The sequence below is a fragment of the Schistocerca nitens genome, chromosome 3 (genome assembly GCF_023898315.1).
Source record: "Schistocerca nitens isolate TAMUIC-IGC-003100 chromosome 3, iqSchNite1.1, whole genome shotgun sequence".
NCBI classification, from domain to species: Eukaryota; Metazoa; Arthropoda; class Insecta; order Orthoptera; family Acrididae; genus Schistocerca; species Schistocerca nitens.
The window spans coordinates 879,702,115-879,720,279 of NC_064616.1; the positions used below are offsets into that span (position 1 = coordinate 879,702,115).

Below are 18,165 nucleotides of genomic sequence, written 5' to 3' on the forward strand. Positions count from 1 at the left end.
GCGCTCGTGTGTGGTCTGGCAGCGTTGTGCCGAAGGAGAGGGTGCTCCATGTGTAGGACACTCTCTTTGAATTTGTGTTTTCAATTTCCAGATTTTTTTTTTTTTTTTTTTTTTTTTTTTTTTTTTTTTTTTTTTTTTTGGGGGGGGGGGGTCATGCAGTGACAGTTACATACCACCATGTTACCCACTTACATTCAGAGTCCTCTTGTGTCAGAGGATTGCTACTTGTCAGTGAAGCAGGAAAGTCAACAGAGTAATATGCATATATGCATGCCTTGTAATACCTCAGCCGATATTGAAAAGTGAATAAAAAACTCGGAGGCATTACTTTCTAACATGCCCTCGTACCTAATAAATGCTATTTGATGGTGAATTGTATCCAGATGAACTATTTTTGTCTGAGTGTGTGAAATATGTTTATTTTCTGCATAAACATGGTGTCCCAGGAGGAATGGTTAATATTCAGGCATATGTCAGGAATGATCCGAAGCAAAACAGTATAGTAAACATGGGTTCTACCTCCTACTAAAGTGCTCATAGCTCTTCATGCATTTTAGACCCATGTTTACTAGACTTTTTGCTCGAAATTATGATTTCTGCCATATCGCTGATATTTACCAATATCAGCGATATTGAGCAATTTTCAGTCACTGGTGTTTGCACATCATCTTAACAAATTAGGCAAGAAAATGTGCTTAATAACATATTTGTAAAATAAAAAACTGCATGACTGCGGCGACGTATTTGTGTGCTCAGTGCTCTAGTGTCAATCCAATTGTCTGTGGTTCAGATGGTGCTATAAAACGCACACTGCATAGGGCAATACAGGACTCAGCTGCAGACTTAACATCTTGGAACAAAGAAATGTATAGTTCGCCTGCTAGCTAAAATTCGAAAGTTGGTACAGTCTGGAGACTTTTGGGTTCTGGCTGTTTTGAACTGTGGTTGCATCAAATACCAGGAGAGGTTGGGTCTGAACTACAAAGTTCAACACTGCTAACCTCAACAAGCAATATTGTAGTAGCAGTTACCGATTGCTGAGTGTTGTACATTGGTGGTTGTTTTCTTATTTTGAAATGATTCTATCATGGACTTAGATTACAATCTTCATCACACCAGAAGGGGTCGGTGAGCCCTATGACCTTTCAGCAGTTTGGCTATTGCAGTAACACACAATATGTGTGTAAGGTGGCTGCCCTGCAGGAGGGAGGCACAGCTTCTTTCCCCCCACTGCCCCTCTGGTGGTCCTAATGCTAGTTTATTTACACTGAGGGCTGGCAGCCAGTTTATAGGATCTAATACAGTGACAGGAAAACAAAACCTGTCAACATATTTCAACAGTGTCAAAATCTTCCCCTAACTTATGAATAGTTACTTTAGATTCTACTTCTATGCTAAATACCTTATCAATTCTTCCTGTAGCGATGTCAGTTGTGGGTCTCCCGCTATTAATGCCAATGAAAGATTGAAATCAATATTCTGCAAAGTTTGTAATCATTGAAGTGGGTGGGAAAAGAAAAATGTGGAGGAACACCTTAAATCAGCAAAGATTATGTTCACCAGTGGGAAAACACTGCTGGTTCTTAACAGAAACTATCGTGTTGAAAGCATAAATAGAGCCAAAAGAAGAAAACAAGCAATAATGATTTCAGAAAAAAATTGTTGAAGTTTTGGCAGAACCAAATATTCCAGTCAAGAAGCACTAAGGCTTCAACTTCAGGCATGTAGCATGGCAACCTTTTAAGTTTGGATGTCTCATCATTTACAGACAAAAAATTTTAAGTGTGAATTTTGCCAAAAGATGCTCCAGATTCAGGTACAACCAGTGGTGGATGTAGTGGAGAAGAACTGATTGGTCCATTGGCAGACATTACAAGTGACATTGATGTATGGAATAAAATTTCTCCAGATAATCTGTTGTTGTTTTGTTTTTATTTTTTTATTTAAAATCTGAAAGATGGGATTGAAATGTGCCTTACAATGAGAGGCCAGACCAAGTATCACCAATTTTGATTGGCTTCAGCATACTGTATGGGATTACTTGAAAGAAACTCCTGTGAAAGGCTTTAGGTTGCTGTTCTTCTGTTTATGAAAAGTAACGGGGGTAAAAAATTGCTATAGGATCCATTTTGAGCTCAATGAAATCATTAGATCACTCATAAATAATAAAATTCTAGTTATGTGTATCAGGTCCACAACCTGTTAGTGTCAGAGATTGTAGAATGGTAGTAATTTCGATCTGTTGTGGATACATTTGCTAATTGGGGCTGTTGCGAAGTAGTGCAAGCCTTGCATTCACATGTCAGCTTCCATGCCCATGGATTGTGAATCACTTTTTATGCATTACTATTAACTTCTTGGCAGGGGAATGAAAGTAGTTGTGAAATCTGTTTATCATTAAAAAAAACTTCTGAACAAGGAAAAAAATCAGTGTATATCCATATGAACATTGATAACGTTTGTTGATCCTTATTGCAGACTGGATTTTGTGTGGATTTCTGGATTTCTTACAAAATATATTATAGTGCTTTAGGGAATATCAAGATGGGAGCAATAAAGCATGACATACTTATTGGTAATCTCTCATCATCACCCCCCCCCCCTCTCTCTCTCTCTCTCTCTCTCTCTCTCTCTCTCTCTCTCTCTCTGGGAGGACGACGGTTCAATCCCGCGTCCGGCCATCCTGCTTTAGGTTTTCCGCGATTTCCCTAAATCGCTCCAGGCAAATGCCGGGATGGTTCCTTTGAAAGGGCACGGCCTGCTTCCTTCCCTGTCCTTCCCTTATTCAATGAGACTGATGGCCTCGCACTTTGGTCTCTTCCCCCAAACAACCCAACCCTCTATCTCATTATCTTACATCCCGTGTCAGGGCAAGCCTTCTCAGTGCATCAAATGGTACTCACTATTGGGGGGAAAACAGAGAAATCCTCTACACAGTTGATGACATGACAACTTTGTGTGAACTCCTGGAACAGACAGCTAACTGTGCATAAAGTTTGCACCCTTATGCTTGGTTATGCAGTTCTCTAAATGTTTCAAGAAGTGTGCAGCAGTTTCATAATTTCCAAAGTCCTTAACTTAATGAGAGAAGAAAGTCACATGATTGGCAGAGGGATGTACACTTCTGCCAGAATGACTCTGGTTCTATAAACCTGCTGACTTGGGTTGTCCAGAAATATGGAATTATAGGTAACTATATCAATTTGCCCATTCAGTTTTCTGCTATTTCCCTATAAAGTACTCCAGGCAAATATTGGGGTGGTTCCTTTGGAAGGGCACAGTCAATGTCTGTCCCATCCATGAAACAATCAGAGCTCATGCTCTCTAATGTCATTGTTCAGGGTGTATACGCCATGGGACAACTGGGAAATAAGGGAGAAACCCGGGAGTTTTTTCATCTGGGATAAAACTGGGAATATTTAAGAATTCTGGGAACTTTTCATCGTTTCAGTTTTCAGTTAATTTTTCGTAATTTTGACTAGTAAGAACTGTCCCCTTGCAGGACAATGAAGTTATTTTTGTCGGTTTGCTAAAGAAATTTGGCTTTTATTAATCTTTTCTGCTGATGCATTCAATTTATGTGAAACAGTGTTTCATTCTGTATTCCCTGCTACTTTCAACTGTTCACTGAGTTTCAAGTGCACGTTTTCATCTTCTGGCACATATGGAATTATGCCATAATGAAGAACAAAACATGAGAGATATTATTTCATGTTTTGTTCTTTATTATGGCATAATAGCAGTGGTGGTATTCCAAGAAAATTTACATCCCGAAAACCACACTGAAAGCTTAACATCAGGTTGGGGTGTGCTTCATAGCGAATCTGGACATAAGAATGTGCACTATGAGTCAAATTATGCATTTTCCTATGGTTTACAAATTTCCGATGCTCTTGGAGTATCCTCTTGTTAAGATTACACATACGAGCATATGGGCTTCCCACGTCATCGTGGATGTGTACACACAGTAACGCCTATTTTCTGGCCCTCTCTAGCAACTGCTGTTTGTAACAGGTAGCAGGAAAACATTGCGAGTGGATGCTATGTGTGAGAATGTTCGATGAATTTCTTAAATCGCAGGGCATTTTATTCTCATTTAGAACTTAACACTGTGAGGACCAGCCACTTAAAAGAATTTTGTTAGCTTTTCTTGTAGCAACACCATGTGTATTAAATTAAACCATTAACTTCTTCTATTTGTGTGTTCATGGTACTTAAGTGTTGTTGCTATTGGGTGACTACATCATGTGCCCTATGCTCTGAATACCTGGTATCATCGACTGGCGAGATCATGTGACGAGCTATGATTGGCTTACAAAATCGCATTGCAATCTCAATTTCAATGCTTTGGAAATGACGTGCTAGTTTTGGTGGAATTCAAATTTATACTTTCATAATACATGTTGCTGCACATCAAAGATCTTTCAAATTTTGTAAGTGCCAGAAAGTTCTAAGATGGTGTATAAAACCTTAACCATTGGAAAGGTTGATAATTTTTACAGTTCAGAGGGAAAGCATACTGTCACTTAACATAGAAAAAGTGCATTTTCACCTGGAAAATTTGGGGAAAAACCCAGAAATTTTTTCCTTGTCCATGTGTAAACCTTGTTGTCGACAGGACGCTAAATCCACTCCTTCCTTCCTTTTTGTAAGTGGTAGTGATCAATCTGCAGAATTTCTCGCGCTAAGGAGTAAAAAAAAATTGTATGAAGTGATTCGAACCCATGTGCACAGAAGCAGTAAACAACTGCATGCTAGCCTGATGATGCCATTTGGTCAGTGCTTCAGTTAGCAAGGGATTTCCACCTGAAGTACATCTGCAGTGGATCAGAATCATTAATTATTTGAAATCTTGAAGCTTGTTAGATTGTGAACCTGATAATAAAAATAAAATTTCTGTGTTATTGAGTACTCTGATTCCATCTGCTCTGAAACATATTGTTACTCAAGATCTTGGACCTTAGTTATTTTTAATGGGACTGTAATTACCTAAACATTTCCTCAGGTGTCACTTTATAGCAGTACCATATTGAAATTGGTGGTTCGCAAAGTCTGGCTCTTCTTGTTAGACAGTTTTTTCAGTACTATTCCAAAGAGTTCATGGCTTCATTAACTGAAGAAACAAATGTCTCTGTAAACCATGACATAGAAAAATGTGAATCAAAATAATAGGGCAGCCCTCTGACTGGAGGAATAAACATATTTATAAAATAGTTGTTTCTGAAGTTTTGCTGTACATAGGCCCTTGATTTATTGCTTCAGTATAACCTTAATGCTGTAAAAATTTTCATTTCATTATCAGGTTCTAAATAGAAAAGAATTGAACTGTTATCAATGTCTCTGACAACTCAGTGCAGAATTAATGACGCCCACCCCAAAATACACTAGCTTTAGACCATTTCAGTATCCCTGTTAGTAGTAATCATTTTCAGGGCAGTACTCTTTTTGTGGTAAATCGGTGACTTTGTGATGCAGGTGCCTATTTCCCAGTCAGTATATAAAAACAAATATGGTTTGAAACTTTATGAACTGTATGAAGCTAATTTTGCTTGTGAAATGAAACTCTGCTGTGGCAAGTCAGAGGAAAAGGCAGAGATCAGTAATGTATTTGATTTTTCTTTTAAAACTCCCAGGAACCAAGGGTGTGTGATATTTATGGATGATTTTAAGAATTTTAACAAACCTGTCATAGACTTATAAAATGTTTGGGTCATTACATATCAGGAAGGATAACTCAAAAATGTTAGTTTCTATTAAACTGAAGAAGTCTGTGACACCATGGGAAATAAATAACATTGCTGTTTCAGAATAGGAAGCCAAAGGGATGTTTCCTCTCTTTATAACATGTTTCATACTGAAATGATAGTTCATTATAAAAAATCACAAAAATCTTAGAAACCCAAGACAGTCAGTGACATACCCAACATTGATAAGTCCGATCAAATGCTGTATTATTCACCTATTTGAAAAAACTAATAGCACTTGTTCTGTACGTTATTGATATTTCTTCACAGAGTGTACGTACCTTCCACCTGAAAACAACTTCAACCTCTATTAAGTTTATATTTAAAATGGTGGTGGGAAATCGTTGGTCAAATGCGAACAGTAGACTGGATTAAGAAACCAACTTACCATACAGAAGAGGTGTTTGGCTGTGAATTAGCAGTAATAAGAAATTCAGTGGTAGAAGAAAGTTTAGATATACCATTTTAATACTATTTTTTTTACCGGGACAGATAAAATAGTTATGTAGAAGCATTTTTTCCATCTACTAAGATACTCAAGACATGTAAATTTTGTGCTTTTGTTAAGAGTTTTCATGTGTGATTTGTAGGTGCAAAAACACATTTAGAGTTAAATATTAGTTACCGCCAATGGTGAGATTGTTGAGTATGGCATAATTTTTAATTGCCAATTGATATGTTGAATTCTGTTGCCAGAGATGATGATGATGATGATGATGATGATGTGATTCATTAATATTTAATTAGATTTTACACTGTTCATTTCACATCTACATAAAAATACCTGAAGTGCCTCTAAAGGCATATGTCAGAACGGATGGCTTACAAAGGCACTGAAATATGAAAATAACTTTATTGGTACCCTCTTAGTACAAACATGATAAATATTTTCAGTGTGCAACCAGGAAGAATCCAACAGTTGCTCTTCTCTCTTACATGTATACTCCCAAGCCAGTGTGCTGTGAATGACAGAGTGTAATCTTTACTAATAATAGGCATTGTCTATCCTATTCTACTAGCATATGGTGTAGAAGTAACTGTGTATCACCCTATGCAAGATATGTCAAAGACAGCAGAATTTATGTACAGTATACGTGAAATATTGTTCATCTAAATTCATTCAATGTGGGTTTAAAAGAATTTTGCCTGGCTTTAAACTATTCCTATATTATTTCACATCTTCAGACTGCTCCTATTTTATTTCACCAAGCATCTCAGACTTGTGTGTGAGCTATACTGATGTGTTAAAATCTTGACAGTGTGTCTGAATTCCTCTGATGCATCCTACCAGACCTACTTGATAGGGACTGAGCTGTAGTATTCATATTATTATTATTCTTTACTTTCTCAGACGTTAAGTCTGGTTAAAAATGAAAAGTGACGCGGACCTTGATCAGGCGTCACTTCCTTTTAACTGTATGGTATGTGTTATATTGCATTTAGGAACTTTCGGGTAATTGAACATGTATCAATAATTACTGATTTCTGTAGTTGTATATATACGTTTGGATGTAGCTCTATTGCATTGATGTACTGGTGGATATTGTGTGGTATGACTCCTGTAGTTGATAGTATAATTGGTATGATGTCAACTTTATCCTGATGCCACATGTCTTTGACTTCCTCAGCCAGTTGGATGTATTTTTCAATTTTTTCTCCTGTTTTCTTTTGTATATTTGTTGTATTGGGTATGGATATTTCGATTAGTTGTGTTAAGTTCTTCTTTTTATTGGTGAGTATGATGTCAGGTTTGTTATGTGGCGTTGTTTTATCTGTTATAATGGTCCTGTTCCAGTATAATTTGTATTCATCATTCTCCAGTACATTTTGTGGTGCATACTTGTATGTAGGAACTTGTTGTTTTAAAAGTTTATGTTGTAAGGCAAGCTGTTGATGTATTATTTTTGCTACATTGTCATGTCTTCTGGGGTATTCTGTATTTGCTAGTATTGTACATCCGCTTGTGATGTGATCTACTGTTTCTATTTGTTGTTTACAAAGTCTGCATTTATCTGTTGTGGTATTGGGATCTTTAATAATATGCTTGCTGTAATACCTGGTGTTTATTGTTTGATCCTGTATTGCAATCATGAATCCTTCTGTCTCACTGTATATATTGCCTTTTCTTAGCCATGTGTTGGATGCGTCTTGATCGATGTGTGGCTGTGTTAGATGATACGGGTGCTTGCCATGAAGTGCTTTCCCTTTCCAATTTACTTTCTTCGTATCTGTTGATGTTACGTGGTCTAACGGGTTGTAGAGGTGGTTATGAAATTGTAGTGGTGTAGCCGATGTATTTATATGAGTGATTGCTTTGTGTATTTTGCTAGTTTCTGCTCGTTCTATAAAGAATTTTCTTAAATTGTCTACCTGTCCATAATGTAGGTTTTTTATATCGATAAATCCCCTTCCTCCTTCCTTTCTGCTTAATGTGAATCTTTCTGTTGCTGAATGTATGTGATGTATTCTATATTTATGGCATTGTGATCGTGTAAGTGTATTGAGTGCTTCTAGGTCTGTGTTACTCCATTTCACTACTCCAAATGAGTAGGTCAATATTGGTATGGCATAAGTATTTATAGCTTTGGTCTTGTTTCTTGCTGTCAATTCTGTTTTCAGTATTTTTGTTAGTCTTTGTCTATATTTTTCTTTTAGTTCTTCTTTAATATTTGTATTATCTATTCCTATTTTTTGTCTGTATCCTAGATATTTATAGGCATCCGTTTTTTCCATCGCTTCTATGCAGTCGCTGTGGTTATCCAATATGTAATCTTCTTGTTTAGTGTGTTTTCCCTTTACTATGCTATTTTTCTTACATTTGTCTGTTCCAAACGCCATACTTATATCATTGCTGAATACTTTTGTTATCTTTAGTAATTGGTTGAGTTGTTGATTTGTTGCTGCCAGTAGTTTTAGATCATCCATGTATAGCAAATGTGTGATTTTGTGTGGGTATGTTCCAGTAATATTGTATCCATAATTTGTATTATTTAGCATGTTGGATAGTGGGTTCAGAGCAAGGCAGAACCAGAAAGGACTTAATGAGTCTCCTTGGTATATTCCACGCTTAATCTGTATTGGCTGTGATGTGATATTATCTGAATTTGTTTGGATATTAAGTGTGGTTTTCCAGTTTTTCATTACTATGTTTAGGAACTGTATCAATTTAGGATCTACTTTGTATATTTCCAATATTTGTAGTAACCATGAGTGGGGTACACTATCAAAAGCTTTTTGGTAATCAATGTATGCGTAGTGTAGAGACCTTTGTTTAGTTTTAGCTTGATATGTCACCTCTGCATCTATTATCAGTTGCTCTTTACATCCTCGCGCTCCTTTGCAGCAGCCTTTTTGTTCCTCATTTATAATTTTGTTCTGTGTTGTATGTGTCATTAATTTCTGTGTAATGACTGAAGTTAATATTTTGTAGATTGTTGGTAGGCATGTTATGGGGCGATATTTAGCTGGGTTTGCTGTGTCTGCTTGATCTTTAGGTTTCAGATAAGTTATTCCATGTGTAAGTGTATCAGGGAATATGTATGGGTCTGCAATGTAACTGTTAAATAATTTAGTTAGATGTGAATGTGTTGAGGTGAACTTCTTTAGCCAGAAATTTGCTATTTTATCATTTCCAGGGGCTTTCCAATTGTACGTAGAATTAATTGCTCGGGTGACTTCATGTTGCAAAATTATCACTTCAGGCATTTGTGGTATCATCTTGTATGTATCTGTTTCTGCTTGTATCCACCGTGCATGCCTGTTATGTTGTACCGGGTTTGACCATATGCTGCTCCAGAAGTGTTCCATGTCTGTTATGTTTGGTGGATTGTCTATTTTTATGTGTGTGTTATCTATTGTTTGGTAAAATTTCTTTTGGTTTGTGTTGAATGTTTGGTTTTGTTTCCTTCTATTTTCACTTTTTTTGTATCTTCTAAGTCGTTTCGCCAAAGCTTGTAATTTTTGCTTCTTTTCATCTAATTGCTCTATTGCTTCTTGTTGTGAGATTTTACCTAACCTTTTTCGTTTTTTGTCTGATATTTCATTTCTTATAAATTGTGTTAACTGTCCGATGTCTTTTCTCAGTTTTTCTATTCTGATTTGTAGCCTGTGTTGCCATGCTGGTTTTGTGGGTTTCTTCTGTGTGTTGGTTGGTTCTGATATCTGCCTAGTGTGTATATTTAGTGTAGTGAGTGCTCCTACATAAACCAGTAGTTGTAACTCTTCCATAGTTGTGTATTCATTTATTTTGTTGTGTATGATTGTGTTGATAGTTTTTATTGTTGTTTCGACTTGTGGGCTATTTGGTGGTCTATGCAAGAATGGTCTAATGTCTGTATTTGTGTCTTTGTATTCTATATATGTCAACTGAAATTTTTCTTCTATATCTAACATGTGTGTCACTTCGTGTTCTATTTGTGCTTGTGCTGGTGGCTGTCTTAAAATTTCATTTTCCTCTGATTGTTTAATTGATGCGTGTTGTTCTTTGTTTGTTTGCTCTGGGATGTTTGAGTCCATTACTGTATTTTCTTCTTCTTCTAATTGCACATTATTTTGTTCCAGTATTTGTTGTACTTGTTGTTTGATGTTTTCTAATTCTGACTGGGGTATCCTGTTATTTTTTATTATTACACGAATCTGATCAGCTAGACGTTGTTCTGTTAAAAATTTTAATTCTGGGTATCTGGTAATAAATGTTGTGTATACTTGTGATCTGTATCCAGTTGTGTTGGTTCCTAGGTTTGTTGCTTGGTAATAACAGAACATGAGGTGTCGATTAACTTCATCTGACCATCTCATCCTCTGTCTTTGTTTTCCTTCTAGGGTGGTTGCAGGAAGCATATCCTGCAAAACACCTCTATTTGGATTTAAATCATTTTCCAGTTGGCTAGCAGTGTCGTTACCATTGTGGGCGGGCATAGGGTTCAAGCGTCGTCCCCGACCATGACGGCGCTTGTCCGAGGCTTCTTTAGTTCTGTCCTGAACCAAGTAATCACACTAAAAGGGGGGGTTAGCCCTATTAGTGGTTTGTTCTTTTCGTCGCCTTTTACGACTGGCAGATCATACCGGAGGCCTATTCTTTTCCCGGGCCTCCACGGGGTTTATTATTATTATTATTATTATTATTATTATTATTATTATTATTATTATTATTTCTGTTAGAGGTGCCACATGCTTTGAGAATCCTACCATGAAATCGAAGTCTTCCATTGGTCTTCCGTGGTACAGGTTTCGTGAATTCATTCTGTTTCATGGTTTTGAGCAAGAATGTGTAATGGTGAACAGATGGTACTCACATTACAAAGAACAGCAGTTCAACTACCATCCAGCCATTGTGATTAAAGTTTTCCATAGTCTTCAATAACTTTACATACATGGATGGTTCCTTTGAGAGTAACAACCAAATTCTTTTCCATCTTAGCCAAAATTTGCATTTGTGCTCTATCTCTGATGACTTAGTTCCCAACATGATGTTAAATACTAATTATTCTTCTTTCTATTTCATGTAGTTTCCCATTTATTTAAACATTATGGCAATATTCAGTAATAGAATTGGTGGCGAACTTCTTGGAACCTTTTGTATTCCTTTATTTATGAGCATTATTATGTATTTACCCACATTTAAAGAGAACTGCCTGTAAGTACATCAATTGGAAATGCTATAGTCACTGCATCTCCGTATCATTCAGTGACTGATACTTTTCTGTAGACAATAGCATCCTCAGTGGACAATCTGAGAGTGCTAGTGACCCTATCTGATAAATTGTTTTTGTATTGAGAACATTAGAGCTGCTATTATCCGTACTTGCAGAATTTGATGATTCACCCAAGTTTTTTTGCAAGATATTGTGCAGAGAAAAAAATGAGCTGCTGTTTCACAAGAGCGCTAGTTTCTGGACCCTTCATAATTTTTTTAGAAGAATCTTTTTATCAAACGGTATCATAACGTTAAATAGTTCAGAATATGTTTTACGATCTGTCAGCACACTGAAATTGTGGGTTTTGTAATTCTGTTGATGCATTCATATACCAGTTTCATATTTTAGATTGTTGTACAGTGGAGCATAAATAGAGCTTCTGGATATCGCATCACGTTTATGAATATTTTTTTTTATCATCGCTAAGAACTCATATGTTATTGTGGACAATCATTCAGTTATTGTTTTATGAATTTCAGTTCACTATTGTATTCACAAAGTTAATATATATTTTCTTGCATTACAGCCAAGCGTGTGGCATTTGAAAGCAAACGAAAAGCTCACTACAATGAGTATTATGCTGTAAAGCTTGCTCGGAAGCTGATGGAGCAAGAGGAAGAGGTTGAAGAAGATGATTACTGTGAGCATGATGACGCAGTAGAAATGGAGGAGGATGATAAACATGCACAACAAACGACTGAGAACAGTGCCAGTGCTTCAAATATGAACTGTGTCACAGTACCTGCAGCAACAGGACATTGCAGTTAAATCTTTCTGGATTGTGTTACTAACTGGATCTTATTTAAAACATTACAGACTGGTGTTCATCTGTGTCCATTAAGTTTAATTTATCAAAAGAAACAATACTTTTCCCCCTTCCCAAATGACAAAACTGATCAGTAAAAGTATAACATTGGTTTTTGACATTAATTGCTAAATGTGAATGCACAATTAAATGCAGCTAAAAATTTTAATATATATATATATATATGTATGTATGTATCAGATGTAAAAACCCTTCAGTATTTTGTCCAATGTAGGGCATATATATGTGTGAGATTTGAAAAGTGGAAGCTGGAATTCTTTTAGAACTGAAATCTTTTTTTTTTTTTTCCGGTAGATTAATGCTTAAGTTTGTAACAAAACTGAGGTTACTTAGAAAAAAATTAGGGAAATTTGAAGTCTGAGGATTGGTGGGCTGTCACTTACCAGATGAACATGTGGCAGAGCTGATAAAAATCTACTGAAGAAATTGTTAGAAGGGTTTAGAGAGATGATGTTGAAGGTAGAATTATGGCTGAAAGGACAGTTTTTTGTTTAAAGACTTTTGAAAGAGTTATTCTCACATATGAGAATAGACAAATAAAATGGCTTTATTTTCCTATGCAGTTATTTTTTTCCCCACACATATATGGGGCAGCATTGAAGTCTGTCAAGCTCTTTATTTTTATTTTACCTAGCAAATTAAAATTTGTATTTGGGTGCTATCTTTATATATAATAGCTTCAGTTCACTGGTCAGTGACAGTTTGCTCCTACCTTTGGACTGCAAGGAAGTTTTGTCAGTCGTGATTTGTGTCATATAGCATGTACCATTCCTAAGCTTCCCAGTGTGATAGATTTATTGCTAGTGCAAACAGTTATGTTCGTGATCTGTTTTCATAGGGATGAAATGCATCATGCTACATTCCTGTAACCACTGGTAAGAAATTTGTAAATACATTTCTTTATTATATTGTGGATATGTTGTAAGATGTTATTCTTAATTGTATAAAGTACTGAAATGCAAATTCTTATTTTTTCTGAAATATTTTGTTTCATATTTCTGGTATATAAAAAAGATATTTCACCCTGACAAAGTTCCTTATTAATTGTGTACACCCCCCCCCCCCCCGCCACCCACCCCCTGTGTTGTGTAAGACACACATCATACATCATCCTGGGACTAGTTTGTCATCTATGCATTAAAATTGTTTCTTTGTAGTTCCATTGTTTGCAGAAAAGGTATGTTTTTTTTCCTCTCTCCTCATAGTGCAGGAGGCATATTTGTATGAACACCACTTGGATGCAGAACAAAAATTTAAACTGGTGCTTGACTTTTCATGTTCATTTTCATGCAGTGTACTGTACTCAAAACACTGGTTATTCTCTTCAAACAAATGCAATCCTACCCAACCTGTGTTTCACAATAAACATTACAGAAATCTTTAAAGTTAATAATTTCTTTGCAGATTTTAGCAACCAAAATGAACAGTAGTTTATCCCTGCATTTTTGTTGTGAAATAAAATACTGATCATTCTTAATGCGAACACATTGAGTGTAACACCATTGCACAGAGAAACTCAATGGTGAGTATTGTGCACACATTTCAGTCTGTAATAGTTCCATTGTAATGAGGAAAGGAACTCTGATGTATGTTATTGGTGATGAAGCTTTTAGGGAAGGTAGGAGAGAGAGTGCTCTGTGAGAACAGTGGGTGCAAGAACATCTAACTAGCATTGCTTTTATATTTGATTTGCTTAGCATGTAAAGTAATGGTGAACGTTATGCCATGAAGGAAATATTCAGTAATGCTACCTTCTTACCAAGATTAAAAATTTATTACATTTTCTTTCATTTAAATAAAGAACTTGCACTGTAGGTTATTAATAATGGTGTTTACAGTGTTAGCTAACATCTTTAAGTTGTGACACTGAAAAGATGGCCATGGTCAGTGACACAGTTTATAAAATATGGAATTTCCATAGCTAATTTATTGTTTATATGCATAAATGTACACCAAGTTGGAGTGAGAAAAGAGCATTCCAATTTGCAGTTAGACAATTGATATGGCCTACTGCATGTGTGTGTGTTGGAGAGTAGCCTTCCTCCACTTTTTTGAAGAAAGCAGATAATAGCAAACCTGTGGGAAAGATAGATTGAAGTACAAAAAAAAAATTGTACTTTCTGTGGAAGTATTGCAAGAAAATTTCACATTTGTGTCCTGAACATGAATTAATTATGTAGTACCAAAAGAGAGATCTCAAACATTTTGCAGTGTTAACTGGTGTTTTAATGTTGCTGTTTTCTAAGTCGTCAAGACGTTAATTAAAATGTAGTAATAATACAAAGTTAATTTTTCTTCTGACATTAAAAAAAATCTTATCAATGCTATTAAACCAGAACTTTGAGAGAAAAATCTTGAAAATGTAGCAATTCTTATGGCTTTTCCAGAACACTGCAACTTTTGTGACATGTGAAATCAAAATATGGGGTCCTTCACATGTCATTCGTTGGTGCAGTGAAAGGAAATAATGTGCATTGTGCTAGATAGTGTATTACATATTCATACATAAGCTCGCCAGATAAAATAAGTTACCCCATTGGATACTTTGGAGAGTTGTAGTTTGCATATCACTGATACCAGTTAATCATGTGACTTTTCACATTGAAGTGCTATTTTTATGTGAATAGATTATATGGAATTGGCACAATAAAATAGGTCAGCATGGAGACGCGACGGAAAGGAGGTATTTTGGATGATCCCACTGTGAATTAAGGTTCCTTATTTGTTGGTAAATCAACACACCGCCCAATTTGACTAGGAGTGACGTTACCTAGCCATGTAACATAGCATAAGGACACTGGCCATAAACAGATCCTAATTGACAGGGTGTAGAGAAGAATGTAACGCCATCTCAGTGACAATCTGATTCAAACCCAACAGGAATTGCTGCTTAAGTGTAAGCAGGTCCGTCTTGGCCAGTTTCCAAGTGAACACTGTGAAGTATGTGTATGCAGGCTGAAGTGATGAATGAAAATTTTTACCAAGGCTGGGATTAGAACCCAGGTCTCCTGCTCACTAGGCAGATGTGCTAACCACTACGCCACCCTGGCACAGTTGCTTTGCACAACTGCGTGGAAAACCATAGCGTGTCTCCTTCATCAATCCAAATTCCCATTCACTCCTCAGCCTACTTGGGTTTTACCTTAAACTCGAACAGCATTTCAGAGGCTCCTCCATCTGTATTAGAATAGCACAACGCCTACAGCATGCAATGAACATTTGAGTCTCATCATGGGTGTAATTGTTTGTTTGTGTGTGTGTGTGTGTGTGTGTGTGTGTGTGTGTGTGTGTGTGTGTGTGTACTTTCACTAGAGAAAGACCAAGAGCTCAAAAGATAGTATAAATACTGTTTTGTGTTGCTATGTGCCACATGTCAGCTACAGGTGAGTGATTACCTTTTCTTTATTTTATGTACATACCTTGTAAAAGAACACTGGTCATAGCAGCATAGAGCTGCAAGCCATTAATGAGCCAAAGAAACTGGTTGCCAGGACATTGGTAGTGTGGTGCAGTGTCATAATTTTGTACCATTTTAAATTACGCAATTAGTCCGTAGTGTGTAATTCGTTACCAAGTACCACACACAGATATAGAGAGTTGCAGACAGGTACAATGAAAAGACTGTTAAACATTTTAGCTTTCAGACAACAAAAAAGTTCTTCGGAAATAGAAAATGCACATAGCCTGGTTGCTTGTAAAACAGGTGGGCCACATACAGCCATGTGTGTACATTTTCTGTTTCTGAAAGAGGACTTTTTTGTCCAAAAGCTTAACTGTTTAGCAGTCTTTTCATTGTGCCTGTTTGCAACTCACTGCCTCCCATGTGATGAATAACACTCAACCCTTTTCATACTATTCTTAGTCTTGTTTGATTCACATTAAGTCATGTTCTGGGTTGATTTTTGTACCACAGCTTAATCTTTTATTAGGTTATTGTGAACATGAGTTAGGAAGTTACTAGCAGACTTGGTGAGAGTTGTCCTGCAACCATGTTTACAGTGTTACTAGAAAAATTCTTCTGTACTGTACCACAGCTCCGCAATGATGGTGTGTACATGCTCTCGATATGCCACACTTAGCTGAGAGCTGTCTCCGCGTTATCCAATAAGTTTCTATGGTGTGTACATCAGCCCAGTTCTAATGAGTCTCATCAGTTGCCATATGTTTCTCCTGCTCGCTAGGTAGATGCGTTAACGTCTATACCACCCAGGCACAGTGGCTTTGAACAACTGCACAAACTACCCTAGCATGCCTCCCTCCTCAGTCCAAATGCCTGTGCACACAGCCCCCTTGGTATTCACTATAAACTCAAACAGCATTACAGAGGCTCTTCAACTGTATTGGAATAGCACCTCGGCACTTACTGCATACGATGGACATTTGAGTCTCACTGTGAGTGTGTTTAATCCGTTGCCAGCAATGTTCAAGTTGTAGGATACTCTTAGCAGTGCCAGTTGTGTTGACAGAGTGGTGCGGTTTATTGCCCAACGAATTTGTAGCAGTTCTGAAACGATTGCCGTGAAGTGTTTCCTTCAGTATAGAAATAGAGTTGAACTTACGAGGGCTTAAGTCGGTAGTGCAGTAGATTGTATAGAACTTAGCAGCCCCATCAGTCAAACAAATCGGTAACAGGTTGCACTCTACGTGCTTGGACATTGTCCTGCAAAATGATGATCAGGTCCTGCAGAAAGTGTCATCACTTCTGTCTCTAAGCTGGTCGTAGGTTGTGTTCAAAAAGTGAACAGCATAGAGACAGAAGTGATGACACTTTCTGCAGGACCTGACCATCATTTTGCAGGACAATGCTCAAGCAAATACAACTAGCACTGCTAAGAGTATTCTACGACTTCCACACTGCTGGCAACGGGCTATACTCAATGCTGGTGACTACTTTAAAGGTCAGTAAAACTTTGAAACGCGTATTTTGTAGGAGCTGTAGATAAATAGTTGCCACTATTAAAGTTCCAACCCTCATATGAGGCACTGAGAGCAAGAGTGGACTAACCCACATTTGTTGCCTTGTTAAGTTACTTACATGAAATGATGCCTATGTGAAGTATAAAAACCGTACAAAACCACACATTTAAATTCTGTATGGTAAATGTAGATGAGGGGCCAATTACTACTATTTGTGCTGAGCCTTTGTCACGTTTTCATGGAGCAATAGTGGACTAGGATTAATTAGTCCACTGCTGCACCGACAGCAGTTCCCTAAACCAAATCCAGCGTTCGCTACGTGCAGTCGTGCCCAGTGTGATGCAACGATGTTGCCTTCTGTAGTAGTGCTATCACAGTATTCACGTCACTCCGCATTGATTCACATCCTGGAATCACGTAGTACAGTTGTAGTGTGTTGGTTGGGTGATAGTTGTTGAAGTTACAATGATGGATGAAAACACACAACCTAAAACTATAGAGGAACAAATTACAAGGTATGTTGTTATTGTTGGTGTGTGTTATCGTATTGTGTAGCGATAATATGAAAATATTGAGTCCCGTATGTTTGACATTGAACTTCACAGATAGGTTTCAATCGGAGGAGGGAGGTGGCGATCAAGCACGTGATAGAGAGCAGCTCGATGTTAACGATGGTTTGGAAATGTCCTCAGTACAGGACCATTTGCATCATCATCCCTGATAATGTGAACAGTATGAAAGGCAAAAAGCATTTGAGGAATGAGAAAGATTGGAAACAGAATGTAAGAAATTGGACGAGCCAAAGGGGAAGAATATGTAAATGGTAAGGGCAAGCTCACACCTCAAAAAGAATCTCGAATGGGACCATGTTCTTGGATGAAGCAATGCCACCTAAAGATAAATGCAGCCAGGCAGTGTAGAATATTTCATGATTATTATGGATTGGCGAACTTAGATTTGCAATTGGCCTTTCTAATTAACA

General features: G+C 37.1%; 1 protein-coding gene and 1 non-coding gene across 2 annotated transcripts in view; one reads left to right on the forward strand and one right to left on the reverse strand.

Annotated features, from left to right (window-relative positions):
• Nucleotides 1-13,247, forward strand: part of LOC126249799 (protein phosphatase inhibitor 2-like) — a 33,593-nt gene extending 20,346 nt beyond the window's left edge. The window contains exon 4 of the mRNA XM_049951491.1: nt 11,967-13,247. Coding sequence (XP_049807448.1) covers nt 11,967-12,208 — 242 coding nt within the window. The 3' untranslated portion in view covers nt 12,209-13,247. The remainder of the gene's footprint in view (nt 1-11,966) is intronic.
• Nucleotides 13,248-15,244: 1,997 nt separating this feature from the next.
• Nucleotides 15,245-15,316, reverse strand: Trnat-agu (transfer RNA threonine (anticodon AGU)). Its single transcript has one exon. It is a non-coding gene; the product is annotated as a tRNA-Thr (tRNA).
• Nucleotides 15,317-18,165: the final 2,849 nt, after the last annotated feature.